We start from the raw sequence: 26,170 nt of genomic DNA on the forward strand, positions 1-26,170 counted from the left end.
GTACCTGCCTAGACCCCCCCCATCCCTGTGACAATGGTCTCTCTCGCTCATATTCCACCCCTCATTCTCTCTAGTCTTCTATCCCATTCTCTTCTCTGTCGTCTGCTCTCCACCAAGCTCAAATCCTTGCTTTTAATGAGTTTGATCAGTTTACCTGTCTGTAATTTTTCCCACCCACAGCCACAGACCTCAGCTCTCCCTCAAGGGCTGTGTGTGCGGCTGTCTTCCTGTACAATGTCAGGTCCCTCCCCTGTGCAGAGTGATGCTATTCCTGCAGTCGGACTCTCGGGCACCCGCAGGGGACTTCCTGCCAGGGTGTGGCATTGCCACCTGGCACATCACCTCACACGGCAGATCTGGTTATGACTCAACTTGAAAAATCTCTCTGGCTTGAGGTTAGAATACAAAATCCTCCAAGTTGGGAAAAAATTAAATACTATGTTAAAAGTACTCTTATCAACGCTGGTCTTACTGAAATTCTCAGTGTATCACGGAGTCACCGCCAGTCCTCCCCCTCTGGGGAGTTCTCCTCTGCCATCAGGAACTTCTCCTAAATTCACCCCTAGCTTTGCAGGGTATCAGTTTCCGTTGAAGTTATCTCACAGGCAGTTTTCTTTTTTCTTTCTTTCTTTTTTTTTTTTTTTATTTATTTGACAGGTAGAGCTATAGACAGTGAGTGAGAGAGAGAGAGACAAAGAGAAAGGTCTCCCTTCCATTGGTTCACTCCCCAAATGGCTGCCACGGCCGGTGCCGCGCTGATCTGAAGCCAGGAGCCAGGTGCTTCCTCCTGGTCTCCCACGCGGGTGCAGGGGCCCAAACCACAGCTACTGTAGGCATTTGGGGAGCAAAGTAGTAGATAGGAGACCTCTCTATCACTCTTCTCTGCTTCTCTGCCTTTCAAATAAAGCAAATAAAAAACAGATGATTGATAACATGCCACTTCCCAATTCGTGAAAACTTTGGGGGATCAATGAACTGTTCTGTTATCCTCTTGCACTGGAGAGTACAGTGTGTGTTCCTAATGGGTGTGTATTTATATGCTGAGTGATGAACGATGTAAAATGTGTGTATTTTCCCTTTTCCCTAAGACATATATATGTTGCGCAGTTCATATATTTATAGATGTATGCTACAGTGTATGACGGTACTTCAAAAAGTTCATGGAAATTGAAAGATAAGTTTATTTGGGTAAAAGTTTTTTGAAATTTATGCATACCCCAGGTCTCTAAAAAGTTCATGGAAAATACATATTACGACAAAAGCTAGAATGAATGTAACCATCACATGGAGCTCAGCCTGTGTCTTCACTCCCTACTCCCTGCACGTCTCGGCGTCCTCCCAGCCGTGGGCGGTGGTCACTCTGCATCTCACTGAGCTCTCCCCGTGTCTTCCAGTTTTACGGGAGCCCTATACAGTCCGTGTGGAGGACCAGAAAACCATGAGAGGCAATGTCGCAGTCTTCAAGTGCATTATCCCCTCCTCGGTGGAGGCGTACGTCACGGTCGTCTCCTGGGAGAAAGACACTGTTTCCCTCGTCTCAGGTAAGCCTGGCGTGGCCGGCGAGCGGGGCCGCGGCTCAGCACGTGCAGGCTGGAGCTGAGGTGGCGGCGGGGCTCTGCAATGCGTCCGATACACTTGGGGCTGAAGCTGTGATACCGTGCAGCCTGCTGGAAGTGTTGTAGGTGGCTTTGCGATGGCGTGATTCCGATTTTCCTTGGCGAATTGATGAATGGTTGGGAATTAGTGCCTTGCCCTGGAAAGTGGCCATCATGTCAACTTTTAGGAGGAATCCTGGTTTTATTTCTGCCTCTAGAAGCAGAGAAGTAGCAGTGTTGCTCCTGGTGGAGACCTCAGTGACACAGGTGTGACCAATGTTCTGCAGCTAACATCTGGAACGTGGGTGCCCTGATTTTACGCTGGTTGGTCCTTTGCGATGTTGCGAGTTATGTTGTCTCTCTAACCTCTCTCCTGGAGCACCTGTTAAGAATATCTGTTTGGGCGTTGAAGTACGTATTTGTGCAGCCATCATTTCTTGGTTAATGGTGATGCCTGGAAATGAGACTCCCGAAAGCTGAGAGAGAGAGAGAGGGTGTCGCGCTGCCGATGGCACTGGGGAGGCAGGGGGAGCCCGCTCTGTGTGAGGCACCTGGAGACACTACTGCCTACAGGGGCTCGATTTTCCCGGTTTGTGCTTCCTTGGATGGCGGCTGCTGATTTCTTTAAAAATACGTTGGCTGCTTTTGGAGAATTGTGATGGGTGTGGCGTGTGTCCTGATGCGTGTGAGAAGTAGCCGCTGTCCCCCGCACGTCTGCGTGTGCAAGGCCATGTGTGAGCGTGCATGTGCACACAGCACTCGCCTTAGGTCATTCTTGACCCACAGCGACGTTCGTCGATTTCCTGGGAGCTCACCCCTCCCAGAGGATGGTTCCTCAGCTTACTGATGGGCTGTCGGACGTGGGTTCTCATCCAACAAGGATCAGAGGCCCCCTCAGAGATCCAGACCAAGGCGGAAATAGTTTGTCTTTGGAGGACACACTGGGATGCAATGGTAGTTTCTGTTTGTCTTGCAAGTGTCTCTACAGAGAATTCAAAATCCCTCACGCTTCAGTGAGCAAGCAACTCCTTGCTATTACATTGATTAATCATCATAACTTGTTCACCTACAGTACTGAAAACTGTCCATTACGTGATGGCAGTAATCAGAGCAGAGACGCCCCTCGACACTTTCGTCGGCTCCTGTGTGTCCACAGCTTCCTGGTCTTAATCGCCTCTCCTTAGGGGTCAGTTTTCCGAATGGCAGGTGGCCAGATTCAATGATGGCTCTCTGCCAGAGCTCTCAAGTTCACAAGATTCGGGGGTGCAGATCCCAAGGGGGAAGCCCTGGGGACTGCAGTTCAAGGCTCCCACCCTCTGGGGCGAGGCGGAGGGAGCCTCTACCAGTTCTTAATACCGACATCCATGTTTGGGGCCTCTCGGGCAGAAGAAGAACACATAGGAGAGTGGCCATGTGCCTGGTAGTGCTTTCACATGGGGGTGACATGTGGCGTTTCTGTCCACCTTTCATGGCCAAAGCAAGTCCCACAGCCACGTCTGACTTCCAGTGGGTCCTGTGCGTGGTAGCCAAGAGCTGGAAGCTGGTGAGAGCTAGACGGGCCTGGCACGTGGTGTCCCACCTCTGCCACCACGTGCTGTGTGTGTCCTGTCTCCTCCAGTGTCTCAGACTTGGGCTTGGTGCCCAGGCAGTGCTCGGGTGTTTGCAGTCTGTGGAAATGGACTTGATGCTTTCTCTGCAGAGTGGGGTGATGCTACTACACACAGTGCAGACTCCAGGGTCGGCAGCGCCAAGTCCTCTCTCAGGCATGGGTGGAGCTTTGTCCTTTGGTAAAATCACCTACCTCCCATTCATATATCTACATGAATGAGAGAGAGAGGGAGGGAGAGAGAGGGAGGCTGAGACTCACACACACACAGAGGTATCGAGCTTCCATCTGCTGGTTCACTCCACAAATGGCCCCAACAGCTAGGGCTGGGCCAGGCTGGAGCCGGGAGCCTGGAACTCCATCCTCCCGCATGGGTGCAGGGGCCCAAGCACTCGGGCCATCTTCCACTGCTCTCCCTGGGCACATTAGCCCAGAGCCAGATTGAAAGTGGAGCAGCCAGGACTTGAACCGGCGCCCACATGGGATGCCAGCATTGCAGGTGGTAACTTAACTCGCTGCACCACGATGCTAGCCTGACATCCCAAGTTCAAAGGTAGTGATACGCACTGGGGCTGAGCTTTTCTTCCCTGCAGAGCTCTGGAGAAGGAGCACATGCCGGGCATGTGTCTGCTTGAGGAGGACAGGAACAGAGGTCAGGCATCGGGAGAAGCAGGAGAGGGAAGGGAGGTTTCACACACACGTAGTGAAACCTGCGTCTCATAACCTGAGCATAGGATGGCTTTCAGGACAGGCATTAGGCACAGCTGTTACAGACGCTGCTTGGGACAACCGCATCCTGTTTCGGAGCGCTTCCAATTCCCGTTTCCTGCTTAATGCACCCTGGGCAGCAGCAGTGAGGACCGGGACTCTCTGCCACCCACATGGGAGACTTGAGTGGAATTTCAAGCTCTTGGCTTCAGCTTGGCCCAGACCAGCTATTGGGCTATCATGAGCATTTGGAGAATGAACCATGCATGGGAGTGTTTTCTCTCTCTCTCTCTCTCTCTCTCTCTCTCTCTCTCTCTCTCTCTCTCTCCGTCTGTCTTTCTGCCTTTCGAATGAATTCAATACTTATCTTTTTAACTGATCTGGAAAATGGCAATAGGACCCCAGAGCAGAGCAGTGATTTGTCCGTACAAAGTCTGGACATTAACCTGTAACTCAGTCCCGGGTGCTGAGCCCCACCTGTCACGCCTGCCCCTGGAAGGAGCCCACGAAGCCTCTGGGGCGACAAAGTGGTCAAAGACGTTGGCGACTTCATGGACAGGCCAGTTTCAGATGGTCTCTCTGGGGAGGGCTCCGTTTCCCTCCGGTGCTAAGACAGGGCACAACAGAGGCAAGAGGGGCTCCCGGGAGGAACCTGGGGTCTCCGTCTTCTTCATCCAAAGGGCTGGGCACCTGGAGAAGCCGTGTTGGGGGGCTCAGAGGGACCAGGAAGGGGGGAGCTTTTCTGAGTTAGCACCAAGTCCAGGAGGATGTCCTGAGTGCTGTGTGCACAGTAGGAGATCTGTAACAGGAGGTGGGGGTGAGTGTCTGCTTTGTCAATTATCCCAGCCCTGCAGTGCCCTGAATTCTTTTGCTGTGTGCCTGGCATGGTCGCCAGCCAAGCTCCCCGTGCCTGTGGTGGCCTGGTCATCCCTGCCTGCGGTATAGCTGGTGGGATATTCGTCCCCAGAAACATTCCTCCTTGGCCCTGAGCACTTCCTTGGTGGCCGATTCTGCCCAGAGCAAACAGGGATGGACTAAGCTGGACATCAGCAAAAGCCTGGGCAGGCCCCTCCCACTCCCACAGGGAGCTGGGCGTGGTATCAGAGTGGGTGGGGCAGGGAACTTAGGGAGCCGAGGCTGCCGGCAGCCAGGAAGTGGGTCAGTGGCTGCCCCTGTTTCTGCTGGCACTACACTGCAGCCTGTGTGTCCTGGCGATGCTGGTGGTCAGCCTGAGGGTCCCGAGGCCCTTGGGGAAGCCAGAGCAGCCAAGGCTGCTTCCACTGAGAGCCCGGGGTGTTCACAAGTCTCTGGGTCAGGGCTCCCGGGAAATCATGGTTGAGCTAGCGGAATAGCTTACAGATCGCTTTTCAATGTGAAGAAACATTTAAAGAGACGCGCAGGGTTCCTCTGAGCTCACCTTACTCACTTCCGCCCTCGATCTTGCTGGAGACAATAGATGGGAGGCGTGGGGGAGAGAAGCCGGGCCCCTGTCTGGCTGGGCCCTAATGCGGCGTTTGCAGCAGCCTGAGGCTTGCTCTCTCCAGGGCCTGCCTTGATTTCTGCCCAGAGGAGGCTTCACCGGCCTGAGCCGAGAGCGGGGGTCCAGTTGTCCCTCCTGGTCCTGTGAGGTCCTGAGGTTAGCAAGGATGTAAATGAGTTAAATGGCTTTGAGCCAGCTTTGGAGAGAATATTCCAACATTCTAGAGATGGGAGTCCCGTAATTGTCCCGTAGGAAGTGGAGCAGCTGCCGCTGCCGGCCATCTGCCCGGGCCTTCCCCGGGGGCTTGGGGCCCCATGTGCAGAGCCTTTGCTTGGGGACTCTGGTCCGGGGGAGGACAGGAGGCCCAGACACGGAAGGGCCAGGCTCTCAGCATCCCCGAAGACCGTCAGACATCTGACCTGTTGTCCTCCTCGCTCATGCAAACGGGCGAGGACACGCAGTCCTCCCCGCGTCTGTGTGCGTCTCCGCAAGCTTCCTTATCGCACTCCCGCTTCAGCCACAAGGGCTGCCTTTCAAATTTCAGAGCGGCAAGTAGCCCCCCGTACCTAGAGCGGTGTGGACGCCACGCGTGCCCGGGGTGCAGCCCTGCTGAGATCCCAGGGCGGAACAATGGCACCTGCTTTCCACGCAGGTTCCGATCCACCAGCTCCTTGTGCCTTTCTTGCCGATTAGGACAGCCGGCAATGCACTAGCCCTGCGCGTCTCTGCTGCTTCTGATAAGATTGTGAGAATCTCACCAGGGGATTCGCTACATTAACATCAAAGACACAGCCCAAGGGTAACTGGATTTGGGAAATGGAAAAGGCAAACATTTTACTATTCCCAGAGAAAGCGCCTCCCTCCCTGGCAGCGTCCTGATTCGCTGTCCCTGTCCATAGTGGGTCCAGGCGAATCTTATCAGCTGGATCAGTGAGTTCGGGTCTAAGTAGGGGGATCTTCTTCCTGGGTGTTGGGTCAAAGGGAGCTGCTTTCTGCCCACATTAAACATCAAAGGATGCAGAACTAGTTTTCCGCGTGAAACGCCCGCTCTGCTTCCTGGGCGCTGTTTGGGTCTGGACATCGCTGATAACACAGGCGTCTGGGATTTCCAGAAGCACCCTGCTCCCTCCTAGAAGGCTCAGGAGACCACCGCAGAGTGCTGGTCCATGGCGGGCGGTGGGCAACAGACTCCCGGAGCCTGCCTGGGGAGGGGATTCTTCAGGGGCATCTGCGTTTGCATTTCAGGAAGGGAGAGACAACTCAGCGAGACAGGCAGATTCTGCGAGGCTTACTTCGGCACACTCCAGCAAAGCAGAACTGAGTGCGATCCCTTCCCCTCTGCAGGAGAGAGCGGCCCGGGTGGGGGCGAGGCCGGGAGGGAGACACAGCGGCTGCAGTGTGGCTGCGGCAGGCAGCGCTGCGGGGAGGCGCCCCTGCCTGCTCAGGCCCGTGCGTTCTGATTGCACTGACCTCACTCAGCGTGTCCAGAGCCTTGTGCCGCCGGCCTGTGGGTCAGCGCCTTGTGCAGACCCCGCTCTGCCTTCCAGGGCGTGTGAGTGAAAGGGACTCGATCGACCTTAAAGTCATGGAGGAAACAAAGCAGCTGCCAGCCTGGAAGCCTGGGCTGGGGTCTCACACGGGGCCGCAGAGCGGAGAGCATTTCTTTACCATTCTCTTGTAGGAAACAGTAGCTCCTTTGTTGCATCTGCTACCTGGCATCTTCTAACCTTCGGTTTGCATCCGTCGTCAGTACACGGGGACCTCATTTCAAGCACGCAAGGTTATCCTTAGTGGAGAGTAGGCGACGTGCCCATAGCGTGGCAAGAGAATACGGCTGATGTGGTTTGGGAAGACGACAAATGTCAACTGTTCACGGGGTGTGTTTCGGGGCGTGAGGTTACCAAGAAGTGTCTGGAAGGGAGAGTCCTGGTCACTTCGTTCCCTGAAACCATTAACTGTGTCAGAACTTTGTCTTGTATATAGCGCTCCCTGAGTTGGTTTTCCGTGTTACGCCATCGCCACTGGGAAGTGGCTAGAACCTGGCTGTTTGCGGGTCAGCCGGGGCCCCTGCAAGACGCTGAACGGGGCCCTGCGTGGTGAGGGGCTGACGCCACTCACGAGACCCAGAAACATCTGGAGGTGCAGGGGGCCTGTGGAGCGTTGGCCTCCAGAGAGGAGACCATTGCCACTGCCAGAATTGAGGCCGTGCACTGTGGGTGAGGGCCCCGGAGAGCAAGATCCGACTGTGACTTCTGAGTGATGCAAAGAGAGAGGCAGATGTATAGAGAGAGATCCGTTCTCATGGATCTGTCCAGAGCAAACAAAAGAGGAAGGTGTGGCAGCAAACGTAATCTACAGCGTCTCAGGAGGGCGCGTGTCTCCACACGTGTGTGTGAGTGTGCTGGGTGCATTGCATGTGTGGCATGTGTGTGTGTGCACCGGGTATGCTGTGTGCATGGCATATGTCTGTGTGTGTCCACGAGAGGTGTGGAGTGTGCAGTTCTGTGGAGGCACATGGTGTGTGTTGTGTATGGCGTGTGCTGTTGCCCGTGTGTGTCTGTGGGTGTGTGGTGTGTGCTCTGCACGTGTGTGTAGTGTGCACACGTGTGTGTATAAACCCTGCCTGCTATGAAGGTGTTGGGCCCAGAAGCCGGGCTAAAACCCAGGACAATGAGAATCAGACTTTGTAGTTATGATGCAGATTGGCTGAGTGACCCAGGAAAGGGGGTTTCTCCTTTTTTTAAGTTTTATTTTGGATGTGTGCTCACTGGGCATTTCACAGAAGCGCCAGGGGCCCCCGAGACCCCCGCTCTGGGTTCAGTGATTTGCTGGGAGGCTCCATAGACCCAGGGTGGGGGCGAGTTCCCAGCTGTGGTTCCCTCCAGCCAAAGGACTCAGAGAAAATCGGTGACGGGAAAAGGCACACGGGGTGGAGCTTGGAGAAAGCCGGGCTCAGGCGCCCATGGCCCTGCCCTGGGGGCTATGCAGCGTGCTCTCACCTCCCCCTCCCCACACAGTCGGCTGTGAGACAGCATCGTGTGCCGGGGGCTCAGGGGGACTCTGGCCCAGGGTTCTCGTGGGGGCTGGCTGCGTAGACACCCTGTGCCTGGCACACGTCAAAATTCCAGACCCTTTCCCCCAAAGAACACTAGACACCCCGTGCCAACTGCACTGTTTGCATGGTTTAGGCCGGGGGAGCCCCTCTAATCAGGGTGGTGGGGGCCCTCCCAACACCTCAGTTCCCAGCGAGGGGCTTCGTGCCGTCTTGACGTTTGCAAGGGACGCAGTCTTGGGCGTGCTCATGCGGAATCTTTTCTGGAGGGTGCAGCTGCTTTTGTGATGGGAGCTTGCGTTGTTGCTGGTGTTTTTCATGCATCCAACAAACACTTCTGGAGTAAGCCCATCACCGAATGCTGGGGAAGATGAGTGAATGGGGGGGTCTGTGTGTTGAGAACTGCATTGCCTGGCATCCAGACGCCCCGACGTTGGAATGCTCTGACCCAGGTGCCCAAGCGTGTTGCTGCACCGCGGTGCAGCTCTGTGTTCAGCTGTGAGGTCCCTCTCTGGTTCTCCTGTCTCCCTGTGACGTCTGCTTGTTTTCAGACGTAGGAGACGGGTGGCCAGCCGAGGCCGTCAGAGCCCACAGTCTCTGGTCTGTCACTTCTCCATGAGTTGCACCTCAGGGAAGCTGAAGAAGAAGACAGGCCCACTCATAACACCACACCAGGGGGTGCTAGCCACTGTGCCATCCGCGTCGTCATCATCATCATGCCAGACGCGGGCGTCGGAGACCAGGGCTTGCTCAGGCAGTGTGCTATGCTACTAGAAAGTAGGACTCAAGATGTAGCAATGTAACTTTGACTCAGTAGTGGATTGGCTCCTGAGTAGTTCAATGTGGACCCACGTGGACCGCACCCCGCTCACGGTCTGCGTGCTCTGGGCTCGGTGGCAGGAGCCCCAGAAAACCAGGAGGCAGAGCTGCCGTGGTCGTCGGCGCTCTGTGGCTTTGCTTCTGGACAGGTGGGACGGGAGCTTCCAGGCTTGCTGTCTTCACCACACCCCAGCAGGCCCTGCTCTGGCGGCCGCCACTCTTAACTCCCCTCCTGCAGCCGCGGGACACTGGCACTGATGGCTGCGCTGAGAACGGAGCCCGCTGGTTCTCGGGGCCCTGCCCCCAGCCCCCCACAGTTCTCTGTGTGGCCAGCACTCTTTCCCAGGCATCTCCTTGGAGTCTGTCAACACCCCATCGCCAGCCTCCTGGCTCTCATCCAGGGCTGCAAACACAGGTCCTCGGGGCAGGCAGCCGGAGCGGGAGCAGCTCCTCTGCCGGCCCCTCCTCCCTCAGACACGGCGCCCTCGTGGCTTCTCTGGCGGGCAGATCTCAGCCCTCCCATTTAATCGCCCATCACAGTGCTACTGTCCACATTGGTGTACTCTTTTTTTTTTTTTTAATTTGATCCTGCATTTTCCATTCTATCTGGTAAGTTGTATTGGATTCAAAAAATCTGTGTATTTTCTGCTTTATTTTTCTGTAAACATTAGGCTGCTCTAAAAATAAAGTCAGTTAAAATATTTTTAAAAATCCCCCTTCAGTGCTGCGCTCACCCCACTCCCCTTGATCCCCGGCCTTGTCCCGGGACCACGTGTCATCAGTTCTGTGCTGCCCCGTCCTCTGTTTGGTACTTACTCCATTTCTTAAGTCACAGGTGCTCGGGTCCCCCAATTTTTTTTAAAGATTTATTTATTTATTTGAAAGTCAGAGTTACACAGGGAGAGAAGGAGAGGCAGAGAGAGAGAGAGAGGTCTTCCATCAGCTGGTTCACTCCCCAAATGGCTGCAATGGCCGGAGCTGCGCCAGTCCGAAGCCAGGAGCCAGGAGCTTCTTCCAGGACTCCCACGTGGGTCCCAGGCCATAGCAGAGAGTTGGATTGAAGTGGAGCAGCCAGGTCTCGAACCGGTGCCCATATGGGATGGGATGCTGGCACTGCAGGCAGTGGCTCTACCCATTACACCATGACACCAGCCCCCACAGATTCTCAAATTTTAAGGAGACTGTTGCCAGCTTTCAGACCACAGGCCGGCTCCTCCCTCCCTCCCTCTCTCCCTCCTTTCCTTCCTTCCCTTCCTGGGCAAGCTCACTGAGAATAGGACGTCCTCACCTCCATCCTCCACTCTCTGGTTTGGGCGCTGTCTCAGACGCCCGACTTCAGGGGTCAATTCCAAGGCCCCCCCCCACCCCCGCCCCGATTCAGTTTCTCGCTGACTTCCCTGCAGAGTGAACACTCCTGGTCTTCTCCCTTCTTCAGCTACAGAGCAAAGGGCCCTACACTGGGAGACGTGGACGGTGGGGTTTACCTTCTCACGGTCCAGGGGCCGCGGGGCTGGGTTCTGGAGGGCTGCCTGCCTGCCGGCCTTGCCCACGACACCTTCTTGCTGGGTCTCCATGCATCCTTCTCTCAGCGCTTCACTTATGAGGTTCCTGGTTCTGCCAGCTTAGGGCTCGTCCTTATGACCTCACTTAACCCTGCTGACTTCCTGTTTAAAACAGTACACGATGGCTCAGGGCTTCAACGTGGGGCTTAGAAAGGGCCAGGCTGGTCCATAGCAATTGCTCTCCGTTCCATTTCTTCAAAAATACCCTGCACGTGACCTTCTCGCTGAAGACTTCTGTGTTCTTCCCTTGGGTTTGCCTCTTCTCTCCCCACTCAGAAATGTAAGCAGCCACTCTGTCCACTTTCACCCACTTTCTCCACGGGCCCCTTCCTGTCCCCCTGCAGCTCTGCCACCTCGGCCTGGCACCTGCCGTCTCTCCTGGCCCCGCTGGGTCACCCCGGGTGCTCCCTCCTGCACCTCCAGCAGAGCCTGCCCCGAAGGGAACTGGTTTTCCTGCAGCCACAAGCGCACTCCCCTCTGTGTTCTAACTGTGTGGGTTTCCCAGGACTAACGCAACACAAAGCACCACAAACTGGTGCCTTCAAATGACGGAGACTTACTTTCTCACAATTCTGGACGCTGAAAGTCCAAAGCCACGGTGTTGATGGGGCTGTGCCGATGCTGATGGCTCTGGGGAGAATGTGTCCCAGGCCTCTTCCCAGCTCCCGGGTGCACCTGCGATCCTGTGTCACTGCTGTCTCGGCTCCCGTCCTCACACGGCCTTTCTCTCTCTCTCTGTGTCTTTGTGTCTCTCCCTATAAAGACACCAGTCACACTGAACTGAGGACCACCCTGTTCCAGAATGACCTCATCTTAACTCACTGCATCCACAATGACCCTCTTTCCAAATACGGCCGCATTCGGAGGTTCTGGGAAGGAAAGTGATGAGGCTGTGAGAGACCTTATTCAGCTCTCTGCAGTAACAAATCTAACCAGCTCTTTTTTTTTTAACCCTTTCTTGCACATATTTTTATCTTTGTTTATTAGATGAGATCCTTAAAAAAATTTTCAAGGGAAATAAACACAAAGCACGCAATCCCATGAGTGTGACAAAGAGTACCCGTAGCCAGCTCCCCCCCACCCCCAGCCTGTCCCCACCTGCGCGGGGGCTGCAGCTGCCCGGCACGCCATCAGCTGCCTCCGCCCAAGCTGTGTGGCCGTCCTGTGTCAGCCCGGGCTGGGAGCCAGACTGGGGACAGGCTCGAGGGCCTCCAGGGCCCACGGTGCAGGGGCAGCAGGCAAATGCTTGGCTTGCATTTTCATAGACTCACTTTCCGAGTCACTTCTGTAGATTCTCAAGCCCCCGTGTTGCACTGCTCCCCACACACATGCTTTCTGGGTTACCCCGACGTAGGCTGCGCCAGGAGGTGTGACGCCGCCTCGGGCACTCACGGTCTTGGTCAATGCTACGACGCTGCGGGGCGGTGGATCGTGTGGCCCCTGAGTCAGGTTCCCCCTCCCCAGAGGAAAGGGGGAGGACTTCACGAATGCGGAAGTGGAGGGTAATTTCCCGAGTGATGAGTGGTCTAACAGCTTACGTGCCATAGAAACGTTTTCTCAAAAACTCCACTTTCCAAAACCAAGTTCCAACAAGCCAACCTTGTGTTGGATGAACGATTACCGCTGTCATGGGCACATGCCCTGGCTCCCGGCGGGGCAGATGTTCAAACCCCAAAGTCCTGAGGGTGGCTGGTGCTCGGAGCTGGAAGCTCTGTCCAGCTGGAGGGTGTGGAGGCAGTGAAGATGGCCCGGGGGCTTGGGCCCCTGCTACTTATGCGGGAGACCTGGATGGAGCTCCAGGCTCCTGGCTTCAGCCTGGCCCAGCCCTGGCCGTTGCAGCCATTGGGGAGTGAAATAGTGGATGGAAGTGTCCTCCTTCCCTCCCTCCTCCTCTCTCTCTCCCTCCTCTCTCTCTCTCCCTCCCTCCCTCCCCCCTCTCCCTCCCTCCTTCCTCTCTCTTTCTTCCTCTTCTCTGTCTCTCTCCCCACCATCTCTAACTCTGCCTTCCAAATAAATAAACTTTTAAAACCTAAAAACACCCTCCTTCCTTCATAAATAGCTACCCTCCTTCCTTCATAAATAGCTTCTCTCAGGTCTTTTCATGATGGTGACGCAACACTGGCTAACACGATCGCCTGGGGTTGGATCGCCTTGCAGCGCCGTGTGATCTGTAAGGTAAGCGTTCTGTTCAGCTTCTGGAAACCCATGGAGCTGCTGGGTGCCGGCCCTCGGCGTGGGCGTCCTAAACAGTAGCCCGTGTGCGGCACAGGCTGCCTCGTGGCGCAGTGCGGTCTCCAGCTGCGGCTGGTGGAGAGCTGATGAGCAGAGGCTGCCATGCTCTCCAGCCAGTGGTTTCTGGCTTCTGCGTGCCGGCTCCTTTGCCAGCCGTCTGCATCGGCCCTTGGCTTCGAACTGAGAGAGACCTGACTTTGACCTGGCTCAACCTCAGCCATTGTGGCCTCTTGGGGAGCGAACCAGCAGATGGAAGGCCTCTCTCCATCTCTGTCTCTCTCTCTCTCTCTCTCTGCCTTTCAAATAAATAAACAAATCTGGTTCTTAAAAAGAAGTCTGCACTGCTGTCATGTAAGCATTTTCTGTGCTGTGGCCTGCGGGCAGGGGCACAGGTGGGAGACGCGGTGTGGCCTGCGGGAAGGGGCACAGGTGGGAGACGCGGTGTGACCTGCGGGCAGGGGCACAGGTGGGAGACGCGGTGTGGCCTGCGGGCAGGGGCACAGGTGGGAGACGCGGCTGTGGCCTGCGGGCAGGGGCACAGGTGGGAGACGCGGCTGTGGCCTGCGGGCAGGGGCACAGGTGGGAGACGCGGCTGTGGCCTGCGGGAAGGGGCACAGGTGGGAGACGCGGGCCCTAACAAGTCACAGTGCGCGGGCTCACCCCCAGGGGAACATAAACGCTGACGGGACTCTGACGATCGCTCTCAAAGACGCTCCCTGACGACCGCACTTCCCACGATGAGTCCTGGTGAAATACACTGGCAGTTCTGAGTGGGGCCTCCGTATGGAACAAAGCGCATCTTGGAGGAAATGGTGGGGGATAAATCTAAAATACTTACCCGGCACTCACACTGTTTGTTTGGGCTGCTCTGGACGCCGGGCTGGGAAACAGCGGGGATTTATTTCCCACAGTTCTGGAGTCTCAGACGCTGTGCCCGACGTGCGGGGTCTTTTGGTATCTGGCGAGGGCCCTTCTCCTGGTCCACACGTGGCTGTTAGCCATCTCCTCGCACGTCTGCTCACTTGGACAAGAGTCTTCCTCTGAGAAGGACCAGCCCAGTTCACGAGAACCGCAGCCTCACGAGAACTCCAACCGTCACATCACGCCAGGGCCAGGCTCCGACGTGTGGGAGTGGGGCAGCCCGACATTCAGTCTGTAGCACAGTGGCCCTCTCTGACAATGGAAATATCCCTGGACGGATGCTCCCGGACAGTTTTTGGGTTAGGGGTGTGCTGAGAGGGGAGTGAGGGCTATGAGACGCTGGATCCCCATAAACCACACGTGTGAAATTAGTAATTCCCCTTCACCAATCTCCTTGCAAAGAAAATACTTCTCCACGTTCTTACTCTCTGCAAAAGGTTTTTTAAAAAAATCCTCAATGTAAAGACCCTTAAATATTCTGACAATTTTGAGAAAGTAAGACAGATAGAAACAAACGACAGCCAGGAGAGAGAGAGAGAGAGAGCCAGAGAGAGGGAGAGAGAGAGACAGAGACAGAGAGAGCGAGACAGAGACAGAGAGACAGAGAGAGAGAGAGACAGGAAAATACAGCTTCATTTAAATGTCCTGGACATTAAGGAAAGCGTGGGCAGCATCCAGTGAAAACCTCCCGGCCTGAACGCTGAGCGCTGCACGGGTTCTGTGCCTCGCGTCTGGAATGGACGTTAAGGTTTGATGCGAACCATCGGTGGCAAAGCCGCGAGAAAATTCCCAGCTTTTCTTCATTTAGCGATGGGGTGGCAGGTGATGGGGCAGAAGAGGAAGCCCCCGGGCAGACCTGGGCTCATGCTTCCTTCCGTGGGGCAGGGGAATGGGCGGAATTCTACAGAAGAAGGGGACGGGGACACTCCCGGGGTGGACCTGGGCTGCTCCAGGCGGGCACCATCTTTTAAGTGCATTTTCCACAAACTATTAGCAACGCTCTTGTGCAATCTTTGTCGACGTTAACGTGAAATCTTTAAAATATTCAAGTTTTAAACTTTAAAATATTTACAAATATTAAATTCTGGAATCATGGTTTAAAAATGCAATGAGTTCACATGGAAGCAGGCCACGTGCACCCGGACCGAGGGCCCAAGCCTGGCTGTGTTCCCTTTTGGGAGCCGGCCCTCCTCAATGGCAAGCGCATGTGGCTTTTTCAATGATAGGGTTTCAATTCCAACAGACAGCAGTGCCAAGAACTAAAAATTCCACCATCTAATTAGTGGGGGCCGGAACTCAGCAGGGCCTTTCTTCCCTGATAGCATCCCTAGTCTGAAAATGACTTAATGAAGGCTTTTTATAAAAGGCCTTTACTTTCCTGGTACAAGAACAATCGCAGTGAAAGATACGGAAACAATGCAATGGGCAGAAAAGGACAAAAAAAAGTAGGCACGGAAAAGGAGAAAGGCAGGAAGGACACGCAGGACAGAGCAGAGCCAAGATGGAGGCTGAGGATTTCAGTGTGTGACATCGCCCAGAGGACACAGCACCCAGCTCCAGCGTCAGACGTCACCCAGGGGGGCACAGCACCCAGCACTAGCGTCAGACATCACCCAGAGGGGCACAGCACCCAGCACCAGCGTCAGACATCACCCAGGGGGGCGCCACACCCAGCTCCAGCCTTAGAGGTCACCCAGAGGGGCGCAGCACCCAGCTCCAGTGTCAGGCATTGCCCAGAGGGGTGCAGCACCCAGCTCTAGCATCAGACGTCACCCAGAGGGGCGCAGCACCCAGCTCCAGTGTCAGGCATTGCCCAGAGGGGTGCAGCACCCAGCTCCAGTGTCAGGCATTGCCTTGTCTAAATATGTTCAGAGTCAGTGAACTCAGGGGGCTTCCATAGCCTTGGCAGCTCATGACAAGAGCCTAGGGTGATTACTGAGGCCATAAACAAGAAGCTTCAGTGGAATTCCTAGCAAGCACCATGGAACCGCAGGTGATGCAAAATCGCTGTTTTAGGGCACGGCTCATTTATTTATTTATGACTGTTGCTTGTGCCTGGGATTTAAAATCTGGAGGAAACATAGTGACGTTTGATTTGGACTCCTCTTCTCCCGGTTTGATTTGGACTCCCGTATCTTCAGATGCAAATCCTTTCTCCAACGAGTTAGGCGACGCGGGACATGTCCTATACACGGGGCAGTGAATTGAACTCAGTGACAGAGGTGAATTCATTCAGGCTGGACCCCTGCACTTCAGAGGGAAGGGAGAAGGATCCGGAACAGGAGAGGGAAGCAGTCATACCCTGAGCATGCAATTCACAGCCGGCACCTAATTCTCCCTGACGCCTGATGATTAATTCAAAGATTTATCGATTTTTTTTTTTTCTCCTTCTCGGCTCCAGCCTGATGACCTGGTTTTGTTGACAGGTTTGTGTGGATCAAACTGATCTGACAGATGAAAGTGTGCTACTGGATTATTCCCTGTGGCTCTGGAACAAATATTTTCCACCGAGTCTTTATCTGCAGTAACTGAACACGTGAGAGGCATGTGAGAGGCACGTGAGAGGCACGTGAGAGGCATGTGTCCACACACCTGCCTGTGCCAGGCCATGGAGTGAATGCAGAAATGCCAGCCTCATGCACTGGCAGCTGGAATTGTTTGTTTTCACAAACGTGTACTCTGTGTGTGTGTGTGTACACGTGTGTGGGTGGGTGGGTGGGTGCATATGCATGCCAAGTTGGAGTTAAGGTTTTTTTTTTTAATTTTAGAAACACACACTAGCCAACATGTAGGATTTTTTGAAAAATAAAAGTCTTTATGATGTTGGAATTTGGCTTCCAAAAACATTGAGTGGGAGGTTGGGGGTGGGGCTGAGCGGGAGTCCATCACTGTTGGCGGCTCGGAGGTTTCTCTGTGCATCTTTCGTAGATGTTGAAAACACTTTGCCGTGAAAAGCTGAGGGGCAACGTGATTTTTGGGGGGGACCGTCCGTGTGCATGGTTAGACACAAGCTGTCAGTGCATCATCAAGACAGGATAGGCTGGTTACGAATGTCACGTTTGAAAAATTAATGACGCATTAAGCGAAGTCTTATTTTCCTGCGGGCTGTGAGCGCCGAGTCTGTGATGAGATTAGAACCGTGGAGAAAGAGGTCCTTGGAGATGGGTGAGCAGTTGAATGACTGCCTGCTTGCCTTGTGAGATGGCGTAGTCATGAGCAGCAGGTGCCGGGCCCTGTCCCTGGTATGGGGGTGGAGGGAGGAGGAGGAGGAGGAAGAGGAGGAAAAGCTTACGTGGATTCGGGGTCAAGTGCTTTTGAAAGCTTGATGACATTTTACTGTAATTGCACTGAGTTTGTAAATCAACGTGGGCAGCGAGCGTTTTTTAAGAAACATTCAATCACAACAGGTCCAGGTACCATGAATCCTAAAATAACCAAGTCAATTTTATTTTATTATTTAAAGAAGATGTTATTTATTTATTTATTTGAAAGCCAGGGTTACAGAGAGAGAGAGAGAGAGAGAGAGGTCTTCCATCTGCTGGTTCACTCCCCAAAAGGCCACAATGAGGCAGGGCTGGGCCAAGCTGAAGCCAGGAGCTTCTTCTGAGTCTCCCACATGGGTGCAGGGGCCCAAGCAGTTGAGCCGTCTTCTGATGCCTTCCCAGGTGCATTATCAGAGAGCTGAGTCGGAAGTGGAACAGCCGGGACTTGAACTAGCGGCCGTATGGGATGCCGGCACTGCAGGTGGAGGCTTCACCCACTGCACCATGGCACCAGCCATTTTTTTTTAATTAATTGCTTGGTCAATTGACACTTTGATTTTGTCTCCCCAGATCACCCAAGCTATCCCTTAAAATGTGATTTGGAAAAACGCTCTTTCAAGTTCAAGGTCACTAAACTGAGTGACATAGACGTGGGGCTCTTCTCAGCCTTGGGCTCAGTGAAATCAGGTTGAATGTAGGCCCCTTGTTTTCACAGGACCAACCATCACTTTCAGGTAGAAAGAAATTGGAAATCAGTTTTTACAGAAAATCAGGTGTCTGGTGATCTAGTTTTCATTGCGTCTAATTCTTTTTGTACCTTTTGGGCCATTATTCTTGTCCTGGCTACTGTGAAACCGGACTCCACCATGGCCGCGTTCCACGGGGGCAGGTGTGCAGTGCCTTGGAAGGAAGGAAGGAGAGGGGGCGTGGCCCCAGGTGGGTGCTGGGCAGGTGCTGCCCCTGCTCCTACAGGGCTGAGCTTGCAGAGGCTGGAGGGAGGGGAGCTGTTGAGTTCTGGGCTGGGGGATTGACGTGAAGACAGAGGCAAGGGCGGGGCCAAACGTGCCCTGGTTGAGCAGTGAGGACGCTGGAGCGGCGGGCGTGGGGCCGCAGCTGGGGAGGCTGCTACGTTTGGATGTGTTTGAGCCCCATGAACTTTCCTGGGCTGGTAGTTCTGTCCCCAGGGTGGTGGGACTGGGAGACGATGGGGCCTGGTGGAAGGTGCTGAGGTTGATGGAGGGTGTGCCCTGGGGGGACTATGACACTTCTGCAGGTGCATGGTGAGTTTTCCTGAGACTGTTACAGAGCCTGAGCCCCGTGCTGTCTGTCTCTACCTGCAGTTTCGAAACCTGACTTCTTCCTGGACACTCACTGCCGCCATGACCCTTGGTCCGTGCTGGAGCCCGCACCAGGCTGTGTGGACTCTCAGCTTCCAAACCTGGGAGCTAAAAAAGCCTCCCGTTCCTGCTAAGTTGCTTGTTTCAGATATTTCGTCATAGCAACAGAAAGCTGACTCACGCAGAAGATTTGATGTGTTTGTTGACACATCATGTTCGTGAGGGAAAGTCGTGGAAATGACTCTGCATTTTGACTTGAGGAATTTGGTGCACGGTACTGCTGCTAGTAGATGTGCCAATTCTGTTTTACCAATCAGAAAGGAATTCACTGTAATAGACAAAGCCACTTAAGAACTCTCAGTGAGCGTGTGTGAGTATGAGTGTGTGGTGTGCAAGTGTGCAGTGTATGAGTGTGATGGTGTGTGAATAATGCGTGAATGTGGGTGTGGCATGTGAGTGTGGTGTGGTACATACGTGTGCAGTGTATGAATGTGATGGTGTGTGTGTGTGTTTGGTGTGTGTGGTAGTGTGGTATACTACATACGTGTGCAGTGTCTGAGTGTGATGCTGTGTGTGTTTGTGTGGTGTGTGTGCATGGCATGTGAGTGTGTGGTGTGTGTGGTAGTGCGGTATGGTACACACATGTGCAGTCCATGAGTGTGATGGTGTGTGTGAGTCCGTGGTATGTGTAGTACTGAGTGTGGTGTGGTACATACGTGTGCAGTGTCTGAGTGTGATGCTGTGTGTGTGAGTCTGTGTGTGAGTGTGTGCTGTGCTATCAGTCCCTTAGGCCCCCGGGTGTTCCTCTGAAGACTGTCCTACCCACGCCGTGCCTGTGGTACAAGCCCTGCTGCCCCGGCACCGGCCCGGGCCACTCTCTGGCTCCTGCGTCTCGGCTTCATCTTAACCCCGACTCGGCCTCACTCCCGACACGGCGGCGTCCCGTTGGCTGACCTGAGGTCACTGAAGTGCCAGGGGAGATGCAGGGCTCCCTTCTCAACTGCCCCATGGCGTGGCCTTGGGTGCACTGGCTGGTGGGCTTGGTGGTCCCGCTCGGTTCACCTCTGGGACGTTTATCCCAAGAGCCCTTTGCCACGGACCAGGCTGCGCCCGTGGAGATCCCGCATTGAAGGGGACCGTGTGTGGTACAGGGTGGGTAAGGAGGTGACCCAGGTGCTGTGAGGTTGTGCGGGTGGGGGTCTTGTCCCAGAGGACTGGCGCCCACGGCAGGAGGGAGACCCACTGAGGGCCACCACGGGCCCCTCTCGGTGCCATCTGACGACAGCACACAGTGCGGCCTGCGTGTCACTCTGGGACACCGTGAGAAAGCTGTCCCAGGGGGCTGAGCCGCCACCGAGCGGTCCTTGGTGATGAAGCCTGAGGCGAGAGGCTCCCGGGGCCCCCTGTGCCTCTGAGCGTGGCTGCGGACCCTGGCGCTGGCCCGGGCCGTTCTTGCTCTCGGCGTTCGGAATCCACGAGGCTTCCCGGTAGCTTGCCTGGGAGTCCTCTTTGGGGCTTCACGCTCTTTCGATTCTGCCCGTCGCCGTCGCGGTCTTTGTTCACGTTCGGATGTGCAGATCTTTCTTCCCCGCAAGTCCCTCAGCTTTTGCTCCTTTAGAAGAGGGTCTTTTAACTTCCGCTCGTACGGATTTCCAAACTTTGGATCGTTTCCTTGCTGCCTTTGATCTCTCTGTCTCTCCCCAAATACTCCTCCGTTCAGGACAGGGCAGACTTGGCCTTTGAAAGTCGCTCGGTGAGGAAAATGAACTTCAGTGTCCCCTGAAGAATGCAAACGTGTTCAGAGATGACAGAGGGTCCCTTCGGGGAGATGTTGCGCGGCCGTGCTTTGGGTTAGAACTCGGGTGGGACTGGCGGCTTCCCGATGACGGGGCAGCTCTCTCCTGCAGGCCCCCGCCTGTCACTCAGGAAGCACCTGCCGACGGCGGAGCGGCAATACCTGCTAGTTACATGCGACGTTACACACTGAGCTGTCCTTCCACTCCTGGTGCCTTCGTGAGGAATCCTGGGTCACTTGTGCAAAAGCAGCTTGGAGCTAAAATTGTTTCAAAGGAATTATTGAGGTGATAACTCAATATATAATTAGGGAGGTGATAGTTTATATATATATATATATATATATATATATATAAAATAGTAATATTGTTCACAATATGCAAGAAGTGGAAACAACCCCCCAAATATCCATCAGAGGATAAATGGATGGAGAGAAGGGGTCTATACATAGAGAGGGAAATTTTTCAGCCTTTAAGAGGGAGCCAAGCCTGAAACATTCTAGAACACGGAGGAGCCTTGAGGATGTTGTGGTGAGTGAACAGGTCGGTCTCCAATAAGACGGATGCTGCAGGGCCCCACTCCTGGGAGACACGAGGGTAGTCAGATGCAGCAGGACAGGAGGCACATGGTGGTTGCCAACGGGCGGAGGGAAAAGGCGGCAGGCAAATGTTATTTAACAGGTCCAGAGTTTTAATTTTGATGATAAATAGGTTCTAAAGTCAAGTGAAGGTGATGTCTTCACAGTAACATTCACACTGCTAAAAAAGAAAAAAACAATATTAACACTGCTGAAGAGGACTCTAAGCATAGTTAAGGAGAAAAGTTTCTTATTATTTATATGTTTAACAATTAAATTTACATAGTAGATAATAATAAATTATTTACTCTCTTCCCCTCTAAGTTAGTAGGAAAATTGATTATATTCATGAAGACCAAGATGAATTTTTAACTTTAAATACTTTTATGGAGTGACACTCTATGTCACAGCTTCAAAAGTCATCATAGGATTCTTCTGTATTATGGAAGGATACGGTTGTTGCTATTGAATTTGGATTGTTTAAATCACAGCCATATGTTAAAAAAAAGTCAGTTCTTAGAAAATGCAGAACAAGTAAACCGTAGGCTTGTAGTTATAATAGGGATGAGTGTCGTGCCACTTGGGCTGTCTGCATCCCATAGCAGAGTTCTGATTTGAGTCCTGGCTGGTCTCTTCCTATCCAGCTCCCTGCCAATGCACCTGGGAAGAGCAGGTGATGGCTTAACTGCTTGGGCCCCTGCACACACCTAGAGGGCCTGGATGGAGCTCCTGGCTCCTGGCTTCAGCCTGGCCCACCCCCAACCATTGTAGCTATTTGGGAGTGAACCAGTAGATGGAAGATAGACACACTCTCTCTCTCTCTGTGATTCTGCCTTTCAAAATAAATGAATAGATCTTTTAAAATTTTTACTAACATTGGAAGGAAATAGATAGTCATGTTTCCAACCTGCATATTCGTCACATGACAATGCCTGAGAGCTGTAGGGCTGGGCTATGAGCTGCAGGTAGCAAGCTTTGCCCTGGTTTGTTTGTGTCTACAGAGTAGGTGGCATGTTGGGTGCACTCAGTTAAGGCAGTTGAATGAGTGTGTGTTGGGGGTCTGCTGTACGAGTCACACTGGGGAATGTGATGAGTGGGAGGGCACAGGCTCCTCCCCCATCACACTGGGGGGCACAGGCTCCTCCCCATCACACTGGGGGGCACAGGCTCCTCCCCCATCACACTGGGGGGGGCTCCTCCTCCATCACACTGGGGGGCACAGGCTCCTCCTCCATCACACTGGGGGGCACAGGCTCCTCCCCCATCACACTGGGGGGGACAGGCTCCTCCCCATCACATAGTGCTCCTAGGTGGAGTAGCTGCTTTCCTTGTACCTGGTGGGCCCAAGATTATACATCCGTGGCCGGTGCCGCAGCTCACTAGGCTAATCCTCCGCCTTGCGGCGCCGGCACACCGGGTTCTAGTCCCAGTCGGGGCGCCGGATTCTGTCCTGGTTGCCCCTCTTCCAGGCCAGCTCTCTGCTGTGGCCCGGGAGAGCAGTGGAGGATGGCCCAGGTGCTTGGGCCCTGCACCCGCATGGGAGACCAGGAGAAGCACCTGGCTCCTGCCATCGGATCAGCGCGGTGCGCCGGCTGCGGCGGCCATTGGAGGGTGAACCAACGGCAAAGGAAGACCTTTCTCTCTGTCTCTCTCTCTCACTGTCCACTCTGCCTGTCAAAAAAAAAAAAGATTATACATCCGTGTGCTCCTAGCTGCTAAGAGTGTCGTATCTTGGAGTCAACACTTGGTGCAGGTCACAGAGGTGGGATCCCCCAGAGGCAGGGGCAGAGCGTTTGTCCAGGTGTGTCCACAGGGGTGAGGAGCTGCTTGTTTGTCCAGAGCTCAGGTGCCTCAGCTACACAGCCCATCGTGAACACCTGCCCGTGCTGCCCTGTGCTTGTCCCTGTGAAGACAGTGGATCCATACCCAATACCTGCGTGCATGGAGTTAACCATCGGGAGTGTGGGCGGGGTGGGGCGTGGCACGGCTACTTCCCAACTTCATACCTTCGACCACACATGCTTGTCTTAGCCTCAAGTCCTTATTTTATTTTTCAGTGGGATTATCCTAAGGAAATGAGTGGGGTCCCCAGGCATCTCTGGGGGTCTGCAGTGATCTCTGGCTCTTCAGATAGTCCTTAGTTTCTAAAATGATACGGCCTGATGCCTGCCACCCCTGATATCCCAGATCAGTGCTTCCTACACGGTTGCATACACACCAATCGCTCCAGAAAGATGGTAAAATGCGAATTCCCGCTCAGGACTTCAGGGTGGGCCTGAGAGTCTGTATTCCTCCCTGCCTCCTTTCTTTCCTCCCTCCTTCCCTTCTTTCCCTTCCTTTTTAAGATATATATATTTATTTGAAAGAGTTACAGAGGCAGGGAGAGAGTGAGAGTGAGACCAAGAGAGAGAGAGAGGTCTTCCATCCACTGGTTCACTCCCCAAATGGTCACAATAGCTGGAGCTGGGCTGGTCTGAAGCCAGGAGCTTCTTCCAGGTCTTCCATAGAGGTGCAGGGGCCCACGCACTTGGGCATCTTCTATTGCTTTCTCAGGCCATAGCAGAGAGCTGGATCAGAAGTGGAGCAGCCGGGACTTGAACCAGTGCCCATATGGGTTGCTGGTTCTTCAGGCAGTGGCTTTACCTCCTGTGCCACAGCGCCGGCACCGAGGTCTGCATTTCTAACCAGCTCCATGAAGTCGGAGTCTGCTGGTCTGAGGGCAGCGCTGTGAGTGGGTGCATTGCAACCCCCTGGCTGGAGGGTTCTGGGCAGGGCTCTCTTCTGGGGTTCACGTGGCTGAGTTCCCATTGTCCTTCCAGGGCACAGAGCAGAGAGAGGACACAGCTCCCTCAGGACCCACACAAGGGCGGTCACTCCACCAGCCCCACCCACCACCACTATCACATTGAGGAGTGGGTTTTGACGCAGGAATTTGGGGGAGACACAAACAGCCAATCCGTGGCGCCTCTGTTGCCGTGAAGAGCCTTAGAAGAGGTGAACGAATCCCGACGGCGTGTTTTGGGTAAAGCACACAGAAGCCTGTATGTGACACGTGCCCTGCAGGTGCAGCCCTGGCGCAGAAGAAGGGTGAGGTTGGAGCCTGCATCTCAGAGGGCTGCCCTGAGACGTGAGGACACCACCCTCCAGATAAGCGGCACGGGCCCCGATATGTCAAAGAGGAGTGCGTAGCCAGGCTGACACACCTGTCAGGACAAGAACTGTAACTGATGATTAGGAAAGGGGGGGAGTCAGGGACTGGAGGATGAACGCCAGCCAGGGTCGCTCCTTTCCCGAGCTCCGCCAGCGCGTGTGCTCTGCGCGTTTGCGCCCGATAGAACTCAGAGCGCTCATAAACCCTGGTGCCTCGATCCCCTCCCAAACTTCCACTACGCGACGTGCTGGTCCTGTGCGTGGCAGTGCGCCGCGCCAGCCTCTGGGCCCGTGGGCTCCCGAGAGGCCGTGGTCGGTAAAGGCTCTGCTGGCATGCGTGCATAAGCACTTTGAAGAAAAACAGGACGGCCGACGCCACAGCTCACTAGCCTAATCCTCTGCCTGCAGCGCCGGCACACCGGGTTCTAGTCCCGGTCGGGGCGCCGGATTCTGTCCCGGTTGCCCCTCTTCCAGGCCAGCTCTCTGCTGTGGCCAGGGAGTGCAGTGGAGGATGGCCCAAGTGCTTGGGCCCTGCACCCCATGGGAGACCAGGAGAAGCACCTGGCTCCTGCCATCGGATCCCCGCGGTGCGCCTGCTGCGGCGGCCATTGGAGGGTGAACCAACGGCAAAGGAAGACCTTTCTCTCTGTCTCTCTCTCTCTCTGTCCACTCTGCCTGTCAAAAAAAAAAAAAAAAAACAAAAAACAAAACAGGACTAGGTCAACAGGGATCTTTTAAGTAATAATAAATGCCCATTTCACATTTATTCTTGCATTTCATTTGCTGTAGTTGTTTACGTTACTGTTGATACTGATTTGCCAAGCAGGGGTTTGTGCTCCGAGTCCTAGACCCACTCGTGAGAACCGCAGGTAAACCCCTCGTTTTCCTACCACCTTGCACAACCCCGGCACAGGCTCCCTGCTCTCCCAGAGATCTTGGCGTCTGCTCGCTGGCTGCCTCCCGCCCTGCCCTTCCTGGTAACGCGCCCAGGTCTGTGCAGGCCTTAGGAATGTATCCTGACTGCCAGGCTAATCACATCATCACTTTATCAATCTGAACTCCTCTCAAGCAGATCAACCCAGGCTCGTCTGTGCCAAGGTCAGTGTGTTTTCCAGCGCTGACGAGGCAGTCGGCAGATATCTATTTTTGATTTTGCTATGAAATCTTTCAGGAGGGGAAGTTGCCCATCCTACTCCCCCTCCCCGTTCTGGGCCTGGAACACGGTAGCGTTTGCTGAGGGTGACGTTCGTTGTCAAGTGTGTATGATGAAACAGACGGAACACAATAAATCAGACACTTAAACCCAATGCAGAGACACGCGTTTACACGTTGCCCTGTTTATCTGTTTTTCATAAATAATCATGTTAGCTAGAGAACTGAAACCCTGTTCATATTTTCTCCACACGTTTTTGACAGCTGTACGGCTGATTTGGGAACCCGTAAACCGTCATGCTACTTGGCATGTTTTTAACATGTATACACAGCCGGTGGTCACCCAGCTCCTGGGGTTGACCTGCTGTTTCTTAGAAGTCGCTTCAGATCAATCCAGGGCTGCTGGCTCTGGGGACAGTGCAGGAACACACCCCACTGCAGAGACCTTGAGCCTGGCTGCAAATGTGATCAGTCCAGAGGTGGCTCTCGCCTGGACTCAGAGCAAACCAAGTTAAGACATTAGCCCGGGAGGAGAGCGGGTGATGTCAGATCTTAATGGGCTAACGGGGCCCTGGGTTCTCCTCGCATAACATCAGGCTGCTTTCCCATCCGTCTCGCGGCGCCTGTCTCTCTGTTCACCGAGTTGCGGTTTTCACTCATTGAATTTGACTACATGCTGTTTTCCTGTGGCTGTTGCTGTCCAGGTCATGGGATGGTTGTGGCGTTCTTGGGTCAGTAAACAGTACACGCTCTCAGTGCCTGATCCAACCTTGGGGGCCGCACGCGGTCCAGGCCCTCTCCGAGTTAGGTGGAGACCCTGTGTCTGCACGTCCGTGTGTCCCCTGCGCCCTGCCGGGGAGCACGTGCAGGGGAGGAATCCTCCCTGGACTGGGGCGTCCGGTGGGGTAGGACGAGGCTACAC

At 54.3% G+C, this 26,170-nt stretch overlaps 1 protein-coding gene and 1 long non-coding RNA gene across 4 annotated transcripts in view; one reads left to right on the forward strand and one right to left on the reverse strand.

The window, feature by feature from the left end:
• Window positions 1–26,170, forward strand: part of DSCAM (DS cell adhesion molecule) — a 722,199-nt gene that overhangs the window by 137,307 nt on the left and 558,722 nt on the right. For all 3 annotated transcript variants that reach the window (XM_070071799.1, XM_070071800.1, XM_070071801.1), the window contains exon 3: window positions 1,395–1,541. In XM_070071799.1, the coding sequence (XP_069927900.1) occupies window positions 1,395–1,541 (147 nt within the window). The remainder of the gene's footprint in view (window positions 1–1,394; window positions 1,542–26,170) is intronic.
• LOC103345705 (uncharacterized) lies at window positions 4,612–11,629 on the reverse strand. Its single transcript, XR_011387676.1, has 4 exons — window positions 11,383–11,629; window positions 10,745–10,924; window positions 5,327–5,540; window positions 4,612–4,708 (listed from the first exon to the last, which is right to left on the reverse strand). It is a non-coding gene; the product is annotated as an uncharacterized lncRNA (long non-coding RNA).

This window comes from Oryctolagus cuniculus, chromosome 4 (assembly GCF_964237555.1).
Source record: "Oryctolagus cuniculus chromosome 4, mOryCun1.1, whole genome shotgun sequence".
Lineage (NCBI taxonomy): Eukaryota > Metazoa > Chordata > Mammalia > Lagomorpha > Leporidae > Oryctolagus > Oryctolagus cuniculus.